Source organism: Pistacia vera, unplaced genomic scaffold (assembly GCF_008641045.1).
Source record: "Pistacia vera cultivar Batoury unplaced genomic scaffold, PisVer_v2 Contig1122, whole genome shotgun sequence".
Taxonomy (NCBI): Eukaryota; Viridiplantae; Streptophyta; class Magnoliopsida; order Sapindales; family Anacardiaceae; genus Pistacia; species Pistacia vera.
Window position 1 is genome coordinate 246,637 of NW_022195163.1, and position 18,119 is coordinate 264,755.

At 33.4% G+C, this 18,119-nt stretch overlaps 1 protein-coding gene across 1 annotated transcript; it reads left to right on the top strand.

Annotated features, from left to right (window-relative positions):
* Positions 1-775: 775 nt before the first annotated feature.
* On the top strand, positions 776-2,561 carry LOC116142029 (CBL-interacting serine/threonine-protein kinase 5-like). Its single transcript, XM_031427492.1, has one exon. It carries the CDS (start codon positions 1,170-1,172, stop codon positions 2,526-2,528), a length of 1,359 nt encoding a protein of 452 aa, XP_031283352.1. The 5' UTR covers positions 776-1,169; the 3' UTR covers positions 2,529-2,561.
* The last annotated feature ends 15,558 nt before the right edge of the window (positions 2,562-18,119 follow it).

The following is an 18,119-nucleotide window of genomic DNA, read 5'->3' on the forward strand; positions in this document are numbered from 1 at the left end:
TTGCAGCGCTGCAAAAGTGAATCACTCCAGATCCTACTGGTGTTAGACGATAACGATGATACCGAAAAAGAGGAAGACGCATAGGAGCCGGATGATGCACCACTTAAGGAAGGTAACCCTCTCGCATTATCAATAAATTCTATTGTGGGGATAGCCACCAATAAGACATTGAAGCTCAGGGGATTGATTGGGAAGGAAGAGGTATTTGTATTGGTGGATGGTGGAACCTCCCATAACTTTATTGCCCATGAATTAGTGCAAAAATTAGGACCAGAAATCGGGAGGAGTAAACCATTTGCAGTGATGGTAGGAAGTCCAACTTCATTATCTAAAACTCTTAAAAGACTAATGAATTATATGATTACAATACTGCTGGTAACTTAAAATAAAAGCTTTTTAAAAGAAATTGTTGATTAGTATGAGCTTGATTGATTTGTTATGAAAATTTACTTCAATTAGAATCCTCTCAGATGTTACCTTCACTAATTACCAGAATACTGTTGACCTTGACCATCCAACACATTTTATATCACACCTTCTAATTTAGGTAAAATGTAATCAATACAAACTATATAAACCTTTATTATTAGTAAAATCTAATATTTTTAACTCTAAATAAATTTTTTTTGTTAAAATTATTTATCTCAAGAGCTGTCCAAAAAAGTGAACAGAATTTTAATAAAAACCTGATGAGACATGATTTGGCAAATAAATTTCCACCACACCAGAACCTTCACCAAAGCCTGAAAGTCTACAGAAGTCCAAACAAAAAATGTCAGAAAGACCTTGGCCCCCCCATCTCCAAATGTGTCCTCACCATTATTGGCCAAGCTTTTATATCACACATTAAATTTATCAGATATTTGTAAATTTCTATGTGCTTCGCCTCACCAAAACCATGACCTCCAATGACTACAAGCCACCCCACTCCCTTTCCACTCTCTCCAATTTTCTCACCATCCAATCACCACTGTTTTCCCATCAATTCTCACCTTTTTTCTCTCCAGATTCCAGCCTTATCCCCAAATTTTCATGGAAAATTCCCCTTTTTGTAGCATCCCATATAGCCTTGCTTATGTCTTCAACAAAAAAATGTTCTTTGATGTGAATTGAGATAGTTTTTGAAATATTTTCTTTAAACTTGTTTAGTTGTTTTTTTTTTCAGAGTTATGGAAGAACAAGCTGAGAGTAAACAAAATTGTTGCAGCAATGGGGCAAGAAATGTTCTTTTTGAAAAGTATGAGATGGGGCGATTATTAGGCCAAGGCACCTTCGCCAAAGTCTATTTTGGGAAGAATCTTTCCACTCAGGAGTGTGTTGCAGTAAAAGTTATCCTGAAAGATCTGGTTAAGAAAGAAGGTTTAATGGAGCAAATCAAGAGGGAAATTTCAGTTATGCGTTTGGTGAGACACCCCCACGTTGTCGAACTCAAAGAAGTCATGGCGACGAAGGCGAAGATTTTCTTTGTAATGGAGTATGTTAAGGGTGGAGAGTTATTTGCTAAAGTCGCCAAGGGAAAGCTGAAGGAGGACTTGGCGAGAAAGTATTTTCAGCAGCTGATTAGCGCGGTTGATTTCTGTCATAGTCGCGGCGTTTATCACCGTGATTTGAAGCCGGAAAATCTCCTCCTGGATGAAAATGAGGACTTGAAAGTTTCGGATTTCGGGCTCTCGGCCTTGCCGGAACAAATCTGGAATGATGGATTGTTGCACACAAGATGTGGAACTCCGGCATATGTTGCCCCTGAAGTCCTGAGGAAAAAAGGATATGATGGAGCAAAATCGGACATTTGGTCTTGTGGGGTTATTCTTTTTGTTCTTCTTGCAGGGTTTTTACCATTCCAGGATGAAAATGTTATGAAGATGTACAGGAAAATTTTCAAGGCGGAGTTTGAGTTTCCGCCCTGGATTTCCCCTGATGCCAGGAAGTTGATATCAAGGATCCTGGTGACTGATCCTGAAAAGAGAATTACAGTTTCGGAAATTATGCGGAATCCCTGGTTTCAGAAAGGGTTTTGTAAACCTGTAGCGGTTTCTATTGATGAGAAATTGACAGTGGAGAATGGTTTTGGAAGTGGTGAAGATAATCCTGGGGAGATTGAATTAGTAAGAGCAAAGAATTCGTCGCCGCCTTTCTATAATGCCTTCGAGTTCATATCGTCAATGTCGACGGGGTTTGATTTGTCAGGTTTGTTTGAGAATAAGAGGAAATCAGGGTCCATGTTTACATCGAGGTGTTCGTCTTCAGCCATCATGGGGAAGCTTGAGACATTGGCGAAGAAGTTGAATTTCGGTGTGTGTGCGAAGGAATTCAAGTTGAAAATGCTGGGAAAAGAGGAAGGTAGAAAAGGGAAATTGGTGGTGACGGCGGAGGTTTTCGAGGTGGCGCCGGAGGTCGCGGTGGTCGAGTTCTCGAAGTCGGCCGGAGACACTCTTGAGTACAAGAAGTTCTATGAAGAAGAAGTGAGGCCTGCACTCAAAGACATAGTTTGGACTTGGCAAGGTGAAGACAATTGTCAATGTAACTAACCTGCAAAAGCCATAGCAACCAAAAAAAAAAAATAATAATCTTGCTGATTTTGCTAGGGTTTGAAGTTTTTAATCTTCGTTTACGACATTATGGAGAGTGTTTGTAGATATTCAAAATTGTAGTACTATATTGTAATGGAATAAATGTTCTGTACCATGAATTGTTCAAATTGTTTTACAAGTTTAATATTAAATGTTGTCAATCAATTGTTAGATAAATAATGTTCCTTACATATAATAGCAGTAGAAGTTGGAAGTAGCCCTTAAATCATCTCTGGATTGTTCGATGGTAAAAAAGTTAAAAAATATTTTATAAATTTGTTAATAGAAATAATCATTAAGATTTTTAGTCATTTGATAATTTAAAGTAAAAAAAAAAAAAATTAGTTAAGGTGTGGTTAAACCTGTCATACACCACCGACGGAAGAAAATAAATAAAAAAGTTGGAAGTAGCCTAGCTTAAGTTGGGGCTCCAAATGGCTCAATTATAAAGCTTTACTGCTTTAGTGGTGGGGCATAATAGCGAATGAAGGTATCTTTTAGGATCTTGTTGGCTTCGTTTGGTTCAAAATTTGGGGGTTTTGGGAAAGTTTTTTGAAAAAAGTTAAAAAAAAAGTTGAATTGGACAGGTATTACGATGTAAGATTTATAAATTATAAAATATCCTTTATGTTTGTTTTTTTACAAAACACCCCCTATAATAAAACATTAAAAGTTAACAAAAACACCTCCAACCCACCCTCAAATACGGACAGCCGACCACCACCATCGGAGGGTGGCCGGAGTCGCTATAACAAAAAAATTAAAAATATTTAGGGGTATTTAATTAAATTAACAAATTTAGGGGGTTTAAAAAAAGTTGAATAAAGTTGAATAATATTTTGAGTTTTTGGGTATTTTACTGTTTAACTTTTTTGGGAATACTAAAAGTAGTATTCCCAAAATCCAACCAAACGAAGCCGTTGTTGTTGAGAAAAGATAAATTGGTATCACCAAAATTACAGGAAGCCAAATACCTAATAATAGTTGTAACAGTATTTTTGAATAAAAATAATTAAGAAATAGAGGATTTTAAGTTAATTACGAGAATGACCTTGGCAAAGGGCTTGCTTTCTCCTCAAACACTTGTTCTAGAATCATGTGGTAAGGATTTATTTTTTAACCCAAAGTTAATATTCTGTTACTACTCAAAGCTGATTACAGTGGAGAAAATTCTTTCCATCGTCACCATTTAAACCTTTGGTCTCCTTACAAAACCACCTCACTTTGACATTTGATTTCTCGTCAATTGTTGACCACTTTAAAGTTAGGATTTCATGTTTTTAATTGATTTTTGACTGATTCTGACGATAAATATTTAATTTGTCACCATCATTCAATCCAGCGGTCTTTACTCTACAAAATCCCTCTTATCTTGGCTTATAGTAACTCCCTGAACAACGGTTAAAAATGTGAAGTGTATTTTGGGTATTAACGAAATATAAACTTTGGTTTGAAAGTGGCATTGTGAAACTTTTTGGTTGGGAAAGTCATTAAGGCAAACCTTGGTTGGAAAAAAGTTGTTTACTCTTACTTTAAATAGAAAAACCGAAAATCATTTTAAAATTTATGAATCTTCCAGACAGAAGTAATTCTGGCCCCAGGGGTCTGGACCAAATAAAACTGTATTTTGAAGAACAGTTTCAGCATAGTTTTCAAAAACTTGTATCAATTTTTTTAATATCTAGAAATAATTTTGAAAACATGTCCAATACTATATTTCGAAAACATGTTTTTGATTTTATAAAATCTAAAATAAATAAAAAAACATTTTAAATACTATATTCAAGAATCATAATTTGATTAAATCAACTTCTAGGTAGTCGAGTGGTTCGATAGAGATTCTTGGTGTATTATTCAAGAGATCCTGCATTTGACTCTCTCTTCGAGTGCTAATAAGAGTGGCCGCTAAAGCTCTCACCCAATCAAAGTTTGTCTTTATTGACACTTTCCTACCCAAAAAGTTTTAAAATATTACTTTCCTATGCAAAGTTTATATTCCAACCAATCACTGGCTAATTTTGACATTTTATGACCTCACGCTATCATCATTCTTTTCCCCGATTATCACTTACCAAAACCTGTCAAACCTTGCTCCCTCTAAACCTGTCAATTTTTCGCAATCGAGCGATTTATGTAATGCACAACCATCCATTTCAAGTCAAATTTTGACCAATCTCAACTACCAAAATCCAACCTATCATTACCAAAAGACTCATTGGTATGTCCTCTTCAAAAACCCCAAAGTTTGGACCAAGTTTTATCTCTATTGGCCACCAAATTGGAAAGTGGATTCTGGGTAATCAACAAACTTTAGATGGGAAAGTGGTATTTTAAAATTTTTTGGATAAGAAAGTATCATGGATGCAAAGCTTGGGTGGGAAAAAGTTGATTACTCTTCTTTATCTATAAAATTTATAATTTTTTTTTCCTAAAAAATTATTATTGTCGATTCGACATGTCTTGTGGATTATAAAATTATTTATTAAAATTTCATTGATTTCAAATGAATCAATCTCGTGGATTTGAGTGGCTATGTATAATATTAAATACTATAAAGAAATTAAAAATTTCAACGAATACATTTGTACTTGTTAATATTGATTGAGTTGAAATTTCAACCGAAGAATGGTAGTTATTTTGTCCTTATTCTCTGTGTGTGTGGAGATGAATGAATATAATGTCATCTTTTTATGTGGTGGTGAATGATTAAGGGAGTGGCCAGTGGGATCGGACCCAACTAACTGTCTTTCCTTGAGGGCCTCATGTCAAAGGTTAAAACGCGCTTTCATTTTCGATTGTCCCACGTGTCACTGGTGGGGTCACAAAAAGTGACACTCTATCAACTGTTTCTAACAAAATATATATCTATATTTTTTAATTTTTAATTTCAGTTTAAAAATAATGCCCACTCTTCCTTAACATAGAAGAAAGGGTTAATAACAATATTCCCTCTTAGGTTTAATTAAGTAACAAAAATTCTCCTATAGTTAAAGAAATAATGGATATCCCTCTATCATTATTTTCAATAAAGATTGACTCACAATTCAATTTTATAAAAAAAATTTCACAATCCCGATATGATAGCTCGCAATTAGCATGCAGAACCCATTTGTAAACTAACTAATTGTGAATTGTCATGTCAAGGTTGTGAGAAAAAAATTATAAGATTGGATTATAAGTAAAAAATTTTCACAATCCCGATATAATAGCTCGCAATTAGCATGCAGAACCTATTTGTGAACTAACTAATTGTGAATTGCAATGTCAAGGTTGTGAGAAAAAAATTATGAGATTTGATTATAAGTGTAGTATTATCCCATTATTTTTTGTGTTAAAATAAACGGAGGTATATATATATATTCTAATAGCACACTAACGATTAACTACCGACATCTGAGATTTTTGTTATTTTTTAACACGATAATTTTGTTATCCTTGAAAGAGATGTTAAAATTTTGCATATGATTTTAATTTAAAATTGAAAAATAAAAGTTGATTGACTTATCATAAATAGACTAATTGATATGACTTGATTTTTGTCAATTAAATAATTATTATGGTTTGATTTTGTGAATGAGATGATCATACATTTATTTCAGTTATTCATCATAAAATTAAAATTGGATATTGGATATTGAGGAAAACAAGGTGTCAATGATTTAAAAGTCGGCTAAGAAATTTAAGTGTATCACGCAACACAAATGTCAATTGCAGTCATTTAATTTCAAAGTTTTTTAATATGGTGCGACAATACTCAAATTAATTAAGCTCCTATTGCCCTCCCTGTTAATTCTCAAGTCAGAAACACCTTCGTAATACTATAAACTTTTTCCTGGTGTAGAAATAGACTAACACTTTAACCCAATGTATTAAAAATCAACCCGGGCTAACCCGGCAAAGAAGCTGGGTCCCGAGTTGACCGGTTTAATCGATGAGTCAAGCTGATGACGTGTCAATTAAAACAATTTCAAAATTTTTGAATTTGGCGCATGTTAGCATGGCAACTGTTTCTGGCACACGTTAGCACACATCAAAGTCGACCTTTTTTCCCTTTTTTCTGGTTGTTTTCTCACCATCACCACCATTGAAACCCTCACCCTCTCCTTTTCAAAATCATACCTTTTATCCCCTCTCATCACTGGCTAATCACAAGCAATAGAAAACATGTTTTTCTAGTTGTCCTTTGCCAGATTCTAGCCATTTTGAGCGACGACAGCTCCAACCACCACCACCCTTAGGCTCACCGGCTACTCCCCTACAAAACCCCCAAAGTACCCAGGCCATTCCACCCACCAATCACCAGTGACGGATAACATGTTTTTTTGGTTGTCCTTTGCCAGATTTCAGACATTCTGAGCAACGACAACTCCAACCACCACCACCCTTAGACGCACTGGCTACTCCCTTACAAAACCCGCAAAGTTCCCAAGTCATTCCACCCACTAATCATCGACAATCAGAAGCTAGGGTTTCACCATTTCTTAGCCAAATTTCGGCGATTATGACGACTAAAACTTAATCAGATACCATGCCCAGACTCATTGTGATCCACCATTCAAAACCCCCTCATGTTTGCCTGCAGAATGTCGACTGAAAGTCGTCATTTTCTGGTGTCTAATTCACCTAGTTTATTCCAAAAACCGATTGGACCGGCAGGTTGCTACAATACCACTAGTCCAACCTCGGGGTGAATCTAGGTGAATGCCCCTCCTGGGCTTTTATTCTCTCCCGACCCACCTCACCGACCACGTCTTGGTTGAACCGATCCAACCGACAGAGCCGGGTTTTAAAAAAATGCTATAACCTTTGAAAATCATACCATCACCTTATAGAAAGCTAACAATACCTAAGAATGATATAAAATACTACATGTTGATACAAAAAATCGCACCGACCTAAGAGATTCGATTGATCTTGATGGAATCAGAACCGATGGACGCGTAATTGATTAAAATCAGCTAGGAAGAATTAATAAAAGGACAATAACACTTTTAAAGTGGTTCAATGTGCTAACTCTCACGTCTATGTCTACTGTTCTTATATTAAATTTGGAAGATTACAAGAATAAACACTCTTTTCTCTCTCTAAAATTGCTAACACCTTACAATGAGTTTTTTAGGGTTATTTATACATGAATTTGATAACGGTCAGTGAGTTATTTAAGGGATCGTGGTTTAAACATGGAAAGTTAATCTCATGATTGGCGTGATCGCGCTAAATCTGGAATTACGTGATAAGGTACCGAAATCCTCTCCTTGATTTTAGGGGATAAGGCTTATCTTACCTGTAAGACAATTGTCTGGTTAGCTCGCTCTACCGAACTTCACTTTCCCTAAGCTATCATTAATTCCGAGCTTGTCATAAACTCTCGCATAACAGTACCATTGTTTTAACTCTATTCACATAAGTACTAAGATTTGTGATTAAAGGGTAACTAGATAATAATATAAAAAGTATATATTTAAAACTCAATTATTGTGACAAAGAAATGTAACATCATTTATTATTATTATTATAATAAGTAGGCCATGTCATAAATTTCAATTGGAAGAGTGACCACGTCTCATATTTAAAATATGGTGTTGTTAATTAAAAATTTCTTGAGATTAATTGGATATTACAGGTATTAGGATGATTGTGCTAAAACTTTAACATTCAACTCGTTAATCTTGCTTTAAGTTTTACACTTTTTGACACGTATGAAAGCACCTCCATGATTGAATACACGATAACTAAATAAATAGTGGCACCAATAATTCCTTTTCCCTATAGTAACACCAAATTATTGGTACAGCTTAATTGTTCTAATTTATCATCATTACTAGTTTAATACCATTACTAATCACTCAAAATTGAAGTAATCAAGTAGATAAGAGAACAAAAAATATGCGTTAGATTTTAATTGGGCACTGAGATTTCTTAAGGAATCATTTGAAGAAGCCAAAATAGGTCAATAATGTGACACCAAACGTAGATGAGATGACAAAGTGTTTGTTTGCCTTTTTTTTAATCACTAGGGATATTTGAATCAGTTTGCGTGCACTTTACCTGATCTTCCAAGGCTCTGAAATTATTGGCCGAGTAAGAGCCCTAGTAGGGAATTAGTGTCTAGAAGAACTCTAAACTCAGGAGTTCATAAGACCTTCTTTTGTTTTTTTATTATCAGATCATCCGATAGCAGTTGACAAAACGTTTGTTTTGTTGAAGGGAGACATGCCCCACTACTAGCCAATCAGCCCAAACAATTGATGGCCCAATTCTATAATTTAAAAAATTGTCAATTTCATTACCAAAAATAGGGGTCACAGTTTTTTAAATACCACACAAATCTGATACAATTTAAGCAGGCTAGAGTTGAATCTAATTGTATTTGTGTCATATTCATATGAGTAAACTTAACCATTTTACTAAATAAGTTTCCAACCCACAAACCTATTTAGTAACACGATTAATTATATAAGTTGCTTCAATTTCGCAAACTTGTTTATAACGTGATTAATTTTTTATGACACAAATATTTTTAAGCGTGTCATTAAAGAGTTAAATGACTAAATGGTTAAACGTGTCATTAATGAGTTAAACTTTTGGATTTAATGGTTAAACATGTCATAAACATATTTAGGTTTATATTACAAACGAATCCAAAACATCAACTCGTTATACAATCAGTAAGGTCCAAAAACAAAAATGAAGGGAAACTTCATATTATCAAATGCTTAGATTTGAGGTTATCCTTGTTGATTTGATTGATCTATTTAAGGGTTAAAGTTTGTCTTAACTATAATATTGTTAATATTAGGGATATCGTTGTTAATATCTGAAACTAAAGAAGAAATATTTTTTAAGGCATAAATGAGAGGTTAACAAATAATTTACCCATGAACCAAATTAAACATACCTGATTACCTGAATTAGGTTTGGTAGATTATTGTTTTACTTGAGTTTTTTTATTTAATCTTATTTGTGTGTTGCGTTTTTATCTAATCTTTTTTAAGTGGGGGTTAATTATTTACCCATTTTATGTGGACTTGACAACATATTGGGCCCTAAATGGGCCTTATGTCACGTCAAATTCTTCCTTTTAGTTTCCACTTTTTGACACGTATTAAAGCACTACCTTTATATTCATTTTTCTATAGTAAAAACAAATAATTGCTACAAGTAATTATTCGATCTATCATGATTCCATTAAATCAAACAAAAACAAAAAAAAAAAAAAAAAAAGTTGACATGCACTGAAAACTAAATTATTCTCTGAAGTTCCAAACACATGTCCCAAACTAGGCCCAAACCATCAATGGCCCAATTCTGTCATTTAAGAAGCTGTCAAAATTTGAACCAAAAGCAAAAATGAAGGCTAGAACTAAATAAGCAAATAATGCTTAGATTTGAGGCCATTCCTTTAATTTTGTTTTAATGGTTATGAAAGCTTCAACCCTCCCAAGTTGCCATTTGTTTGAGCAAATTCAAGGCATCCACAACCAGAGGTGGCCTTTTTAAATATTGGAATGTCTGGAAGAATATTGAATAGCACCCATCACTTTGTTAATGGTGCAAAGCTCTACTCCCTCCATTCTTTTCATTTCCAAGTATATGCCAAGCTATTTCCATTCAAACAGTACAGTAAGTCATTCATTCCAATTTTGAACAAGAGGAAAATGCCACCAATTTGTTTTGGCTAGTCAAAAGCATGCATGCGATAAAGAAAGTATATAAATGATTCTTTTGAGTCTGCATCATACAGTGAACTATGCTTTATATTCTCATAACTCAAGACTCGAGAGCTTTTGTTATAACTTTTGGAATGAATAGTTATATAAAAGCAATCACATCTCATGCCACTAACGAACGAGTGCTTGGATATTCATACCTAAGTAAAATGTCTTTTAGGTGAAAGATGTTTGCGTGAAGCCAAAAAAGTATGGTTTGAACGGACAATAATATAAATTATCTCCAAAGCGGACAATGTACTAGATTAAACTGTAAGTAAGTAATTTCTACTATGATTGACGCAAGGTTTGACAAAGTCTTATATTAAATAAATTACATGGGTTCCTTATATGAACTACAAACAATTTTTTACTTGGTCGTACTCGATATTTAACGGACTATTACATTGGATAAATTATAAGGGCTCATTCGACTATATATATTTTATAATCTCAAAGTCTAAATTACTTTGATAAAGTAGATAAAGAAGAATTTGATACGACAGAGATGTTGATGCTATTATCCTTTAAAATATACAATATAATACTGTTAGTGATCAGTAAACCTCATCTCTTTTGTGTTTATAGTATATGCTTTTCTTGTTATATATATATATATATATTATTGATCAGTTGATCAGTTGATCATGTATTAGTATTATTTAAAGAAAAAATTCATACTTTGGCGTGAAACTAACGATGGTACACATTCTATAGCTAGTTTATGATTCTGCATTAATCAATTTAAGCCCACTAGATGGTAGCTCCATGCAACAATTAAAGTTTGATATCAGTTTTCTTGGAATGGTATTTGTTTAGCATCTCCATTATCTGCTTGTTTACATGCAAAAAACTGAAAAATGAGAGAGAGAGAGAGAGAGAGAGAGAGAGAGAGAGAGAGTAACAACCTTCACTGACGTGACCTGATGATAAAAAAGTAAAAGAGGATCTAACATGTTTTTTTAAACTCAAATCCCTTTGATGATAAAAAAGCAAGAAGAGAATTTAACATAGTCTTATAAATTTGAGTTTTCAAAAATATCATGACTGTTAATAGTAAAGATAGCTACTAAAACTCTTACTCAATCAATAGTTTTAAAGCTGTTAAAGATTAATTAAAGTGACTGCAGTGGTGGAAAAAAAGAGATAAGAGAGTAACTTTTTTTCTGAAAGCGCTGTTTTGAATAAAAAAATGCTTTTTAATTTAAACATAAATGTACTTTAAAACATTCTAAAAAGCACCTATTACAGACACTTTACAAAACATTCCAAGGGCTTCTTTTTATTCTTTTCAGAATGCTTTTATTAAAATATGAGTTGGGGTCTTTTCAGTATAGTATATCTTATCACAAAGCTTATAACCATTTATTTATGTCAATCAAATAATTGAAATAAGAAATAAAATTCAATATTGTATGTTTGATATTATAAAATTAGGAAAAATTATACCATACAATTCAAATGTTTTATTACAGATTAAATTTTTAAAAATTATTTAAGATCATAGACTGAAGATTGTACTATCTTTATTATTTTTTATATTACTCAATATGTCAAACTGAATGAAATATCAAATATAGTACATGAATATCTATTATGTGTTTAAAATTTGTTTTATTTTATTTTGAGATAATAACATTAATCCTACTAGGGTTTCATTAAATAATAAAATTATCTTAAGGTTTTTGAAATAACAGAAATTTTACTATTATTAAATTTTAGTTGTTAAAATAAACGACAAGCAGGTAATTTGATAATATTTTAAGTGTAATTTTTCTATTTCCTATATGTTCAATCAATCAAATGGAATATTGAATACAAATTGGGTCACGTGTCCCCATCAGGGTATGTGATGAAATATTCCAAATTTGTACCCTCTATGCAGTCTCATCTTACCCTAACATGTTCCCACGCAAACTCACTTTATTATCGACGGGGTAAAATTTACACCAAATCTTGTTAGGCCCAAAACTGTATAAAATCTCAGCCGTCCATTACCACTATGATCTGTCCCCATTGCAGAAGCCGATCACTCAAAGTACAAGAGCTGGACCCCACATCGTAGTGAACAAGTCAAAGTTTATCTCTGTAGTCTGTAGTTGTTGTGTACTGTAGAGTATAGTACCGGAGGCAGAAACCGAATCACATAACTTGTCATTTTATGAGAATTGTCGTTTTGTAGATCGCCCACAAAAAGGCTTGTCGTTTTGAGAAACTTTTGATGGCCCTGCCATGATCTGGTGGTGACGTGGTGCACGCCAGTGAAGTCTTATTTACCAGAGAAAGAGCAAACCACTGTTCCCCCCCCCCCCAATATTTCAATATTTAGTCAACTCTTAAGTCGATATCCCACGTTGCAATTATTTCAGATTCATATCTTAAAGTAACGATGTTTATTTTATTTTAATAGACTTCTAATTTTTCACAATAGTGTGACGTACATTAGCGCGCAAAAAGGCATCGAAGCTTTCTTTGGTCGAAAACGAGTTCATGTTAGCAAAATGTAACTTATATTAGTAGCGTCTAAGTAAACGATTTTTGGTTTTTCAGACCGAATCTAAAGTTTAAAATCACTTTCAAGACTATTATTAGAATCATCGTAACCTCATTTATAAAACTCATACCTTCACTTATCGATTTTACTTATCGTTTCTAGCCATCTCTAATAGTTATTAATGATGTTAGTTTAAAGGTAAGAAACTGAAATAAATGCAATAGAGATATCAAGTTGGAATTTGCTAAACCCCTTGTTAGAATATGTCGTTTACTCTAAGAGAAAAAGGCTACTTTAAAGCATAAATCTCAGCAGGTCTATGTGTTATCTTTCAAGAATTCGGAGTATTTACAGTATTTAGAAAGGGAATTAATTAAGGTTAATTAAAGTGTTACTTCAACAAAATCTGGGAGACGATATTCGATATTATTTATTCCCCTGCTTGGTAAGCTTAGTGGAGTTTTCGATTGCCTCAATTATTTATAGGGACTAGAGTTGACCATGATCCAAACCATGATTCTAGGGCAATTACTCCGCCAATTTATTAAAAGAGTAAGCGACTTTTCCCACCCAAGGCTTGCCTTAATGACACTTTCCTACCCAAAAAGTTTCAAAATATCAATTTCTCACTCAAATTTTATATTCGGTTAATATCTAAAATACACTTCGCTTTCTCAGTCAGCATTCGGCGAGTTATCAGAAGCTAGTGTAATAGAGATTTTGTATAGTGGCAACCGATGGATCGAATGGTAGTGACCGATTGAATATTTACCGATGAAATCAGTAAAAAATCAGCTAAGAATAAAAAATTCTAACTTTGTGGTGGCTAAAAATTGATGAGAAATCAAGTGTCAGAGTGAGAGAGATTTTATTGAGAGGAGACCGAAGGTTCAAATGGTGGTGACGAAGAGAATTTTTGCTATCAGAATTGGCCAAAATCGGCTTTGGGTAGTAACAAAATATTAATTTTAGGTGAAAAAGTGGTATTTTAAAATTTTTTGGGTGAAAAAAATTCGTTAAGACAAACGTTGGGTGGGAAAAAGTGGTTTACTCTTAATTAAATTATTAAGATTAGTACTAAATTTCATACATGGGAAATGGTGACTAGACTAAAATATTATAGGTTTATTTTATCCCCAAGTCAATGGTATCTTTTTCCTAGATCCAAGAACAAATACAAGTTAATCACCAATTTTTTTTTTTTTTTTGAAAAAATTTACGGCATGTATTTTTTTCTTCTATCTAATCATATGATAATTGAAAACTTTTTAATAAATGTACATGTAATAATCTTGTATTGAACCCTTTTGAAACAAATATGCATGTAATAAATAATATAGTAAATGACTTTTTCCCACCCAAATAATGACCTAATGACACTTTCTCACACAAAAAGTTTCAAAATATAACTTTATTACCCACAAGACAGATTCGTTAGTAAAATTCATTGTGAAGAAAGGCGTGATGGTTAATAGTCTGTTATAAGTAAAGGTAGGATGATCAATTAACATTATGCATCAAAAATAAAAAAATCGAACAATTGGTCGGTGTGTTCCAAAGGTAGGTGGGGAAATTGGCTAGGAAATTTGTACAATCAATCCACAACAACAAGGGACTCTAAATACAGTCAAAATCCTTTCAAAAAAAAAAAAAAAAAAAAAAAAAAAATGAGGGACTCCAGTTGGCTCTCAATCATGATTGTCTTGCACAACAACCAAAAGGGTGGTGGATGGCGTTCGACGAATGACCAGACGTCGGGATGCTGAGGGTTTTGTTAAGGGGGTGAAGTGAGGCTAGGGGTGGTGAGGGGTGGGGTTTTGGCTGCCGGAATCAACCGTGGTGGTGGTTTGTGATTTGGCTGGTCCAATGAACTTCAAACTTCTTGTGCGCAAAACACGACCCAAACACACCACTAAACTTCAATTCTTTCTCAACACAATCACCGCAACACACAACAATCATCAATCGAGAAAAATCATATCAAACAAGCAAGTCTTCTCTCGGTCAACTCGACTTTGAGTGAAAAAGAAAGGGAAGTAACAATAGCCACCGCCAGAGAGAGGAAAGATAAGAAGAGAAGAAAAGGAAAGGGAAGAGAGAAAAATAAGGAAGAAAAGAAAAGAGAAGAGAAGAGAAGGGACGATAGAAAAAAGAGAGAAAATCGCCTAGTGTGATTGAGAGAGGAAAGAGAAGAAGAGAATGAAAGAGAAAGAAAAAAGAAAAGAGAGGAAGAAGAAAGAAGGAAAGAGAAGGAGAAAAAAATTAAGGACAAATTGGTAATTTAATGTCAAGTAGTAAAGGGTATTTTCGTTTTCACAAAGAATATCACAATATTTAACGGAAATTGTTGGTCTCTTATGTGTTTTGATGTGCCAAAACTAACCAAAAAGTTGATTGATCACTAACAAAAAAAATGCTAAAGTATGACACAAGTCATAACCCAACCATAACAGATTTGTCAAGTGGTATGACCGTGTGTAAGTAGATTTTTCAAGTGTTATGACCATGCGCAATCAAGACACAACCGTTCAATATCATAAAAAACTACCCAGATGAACATACCATCTTGCACGACATTGTTCCATATAGTTGTGCAACACTCTGCCAAAATTTGTGACATCACTCACTCTAGCACGACCATCCTACACGACCATTCCATTCAAGTTAAAAGTCAAGATATTTCAGATTCAAAATCCTTCGCGCTCTTGACTATTCTTCAAAAGTCAATCTTTTAGGTCAAGTCAAAAGCTCAAGTATCAAAAGTGGCATGATCGTTCTCTGTGGTGGAACGATTGTTCCTATCTGCAGATTTTTGTCTAAACGCATGACAATGTTCCAAGAAGTCGTGCATGCCTCTTGAATTTTTATGGATTTGGAAGAGCCTTTAGTTAGACCATTCCGCGTGGTGGAATGACCATACGATGCCTTTGCACGATCATATGGCGTGGTGGAATGATTATTCCATAAACCCTAGATCTGAGAAAAGGTATCCGTTGTGTCAAGAATGACCGTTCGCGATTATGGAACGACCGTTCCTCTGGGTTCTGTAGAATTTTCAAAGTTGCATTAAATGAAGCAACAACTCAAATTTGAAGGAATATAAAAGCTCAACTTCTTTATGCAAAATGTAGAGAAGAGTCATGTAAAAATCAGAGAACATTCTCAGATAATCCTTAGATCTCAAAATCCAAATCAAATACTCTCACTTGCATTCATATTGTAAACCTTTAAGAGTGTCTTTGTTCTTATTGTGTGTATAAGCCTTACAAGAAGAGACAATCATTCACAAAACACTTTGATTAAAACCTTGTTGGCGAAATCCTGTAAAACTATTGCAATCTTGTAAATCTAGTGTGTGTTGGTGAAATCTTGTAAAACTAGAGAAATTAGTGGTGAAATCCTATAAAACTATTGTATTGGTGTAATCCGATTTTAGTGGAACTTAAAAGAGGTTGTCATGAAAAAGTGGATGTAGGAGAGTTGTGGATATAACTCTGAACCACCATAAATCTCTAAGGGTGCATTTGGTTTATTATTTTGGATAGGATTTTGGGAATAATATTGGGTAGTTGAATAGGGGAGTATTACGAGGTAAAATTTAAAAATTTCTAAAAAAACCCCTAGATTTGCTAATTTAATTAAACACCCCAATATATAAAAATTGTGTAAAATGACAAAAACACCCCTACCACCCGCAGTGCCAGATTCCGGCCACCACCATCGGAATTCGACCGGAAAATTGTGTTACGACATAGACCGGTCAGATCTGTGTCGTAACACATCGAAGATCTACGGCTATATGTGGCCGTCGACTGCTGTAAAGGTCCATCTTTGGCCATGGCCATCGTTGTCGGTCAACGATGGCCAAGATTTGGCCGTCAGATTGGTGAATAACCGGCCATTTTCGATCATGGTGTAAGCAGTTGTGACAGATTTTGGCTACCACCAACGGTGGTTGCCGGAATCTGGCAAGTATGAGTGGGTGAGGGTGTTTTTGCTAATTTTTAAACTTTTTTCTGGGGTATTTATAAAATTAATAAACTTAAGGTGTCTAAAAATAATTAAAAAATACACTAATTTTTCTCAAATAATATACCGAACAATATTTGAAGAATAAGATTGAGAATATAGATAAAAATATTGAGCCAAACGCACCCTAATCATCTCCCTCTCTCTCTCTCAACTTATTTATCACTCTTTCACATTAATTCTTTGCTCACATTTATTGCTTGTTCATCATTGTAACTTGATTACATTTATTGTTCTTTTTTGGTATCTTTATTGCTCATTAATATTATCATTATTATTGTCATTATTTGGTTATTGAATTTATTTATTAAACATTGTTTCGTTAAACACACTGTTTGTGGTGATAGTTTTCATTCCACGATAATTTTTTATTAATTCCAATTCAACCCCCTCTAGGAATACTAGTCATATCTAAGGTTTCACAGAAACTATTAACGTAATATAACGTTTAGGTAGTAAAGTTATATTTTAAAATTTTTTGAGTGAAAAAAGTGTCATTAAACTTTTATTTGGACATAAAAAAATCTAAATAATATTTTATTAAACCTGTGTATAAATGTTGTAATAATTTTCAGCACACATTTTTTAAATTTCCATTTTCAAATAGAAAAATTGTTGGATTTCAAAATTGTTTACCTTAAACACAAATTAACATAATAAATGATATTTCATAATTAATCATAAAAAATATCACGTTGCTAATTTTAGATACATCCATTGCTTCTTTAATGAGATTGGCTAATAAAAGTAGATATGCAAATTCAAGAAACATGATATAAAATCCAGGAAAAAAGTAAATGCATGCAAGACTGGCTGAAGGAGCAGGTAACCAATTAATAGGATTTAAATTCCAAACTTATCTTATTTTACCTAACCATATCTATTTTATCATATAGTTTTCACTAATTACTAAAATTTGGAGTAATTAAACATGCATTGAGTTAAATTTTATTTTTTATTCACTAGTGTATTACATTAGTTTCCATTTACATGAAATTTATAATATAAAGTATTATTGTATGAATTTAAGTTAAATATTCTATCCCAACTAATTATATTGTAATGCACTATAAATATAGGCAAGTTCAACACCCTCATTTATTAGAATAATTCAATTCAATAATTGAGATATATGATATATCTTGAGCATTCTACATAAGTTGATTCAATGTCTCAAATTTCATAATTTATATCAAGATTGCAATGCAAGTTTTAACCATCATAAATACGATGATTTTGACCTCTCCCTTTATGATCGGATGACAAATCCTTTAGTCATTGGGGTTAGTTATATTCAAAAGAGTCTTGTGTTCGAAT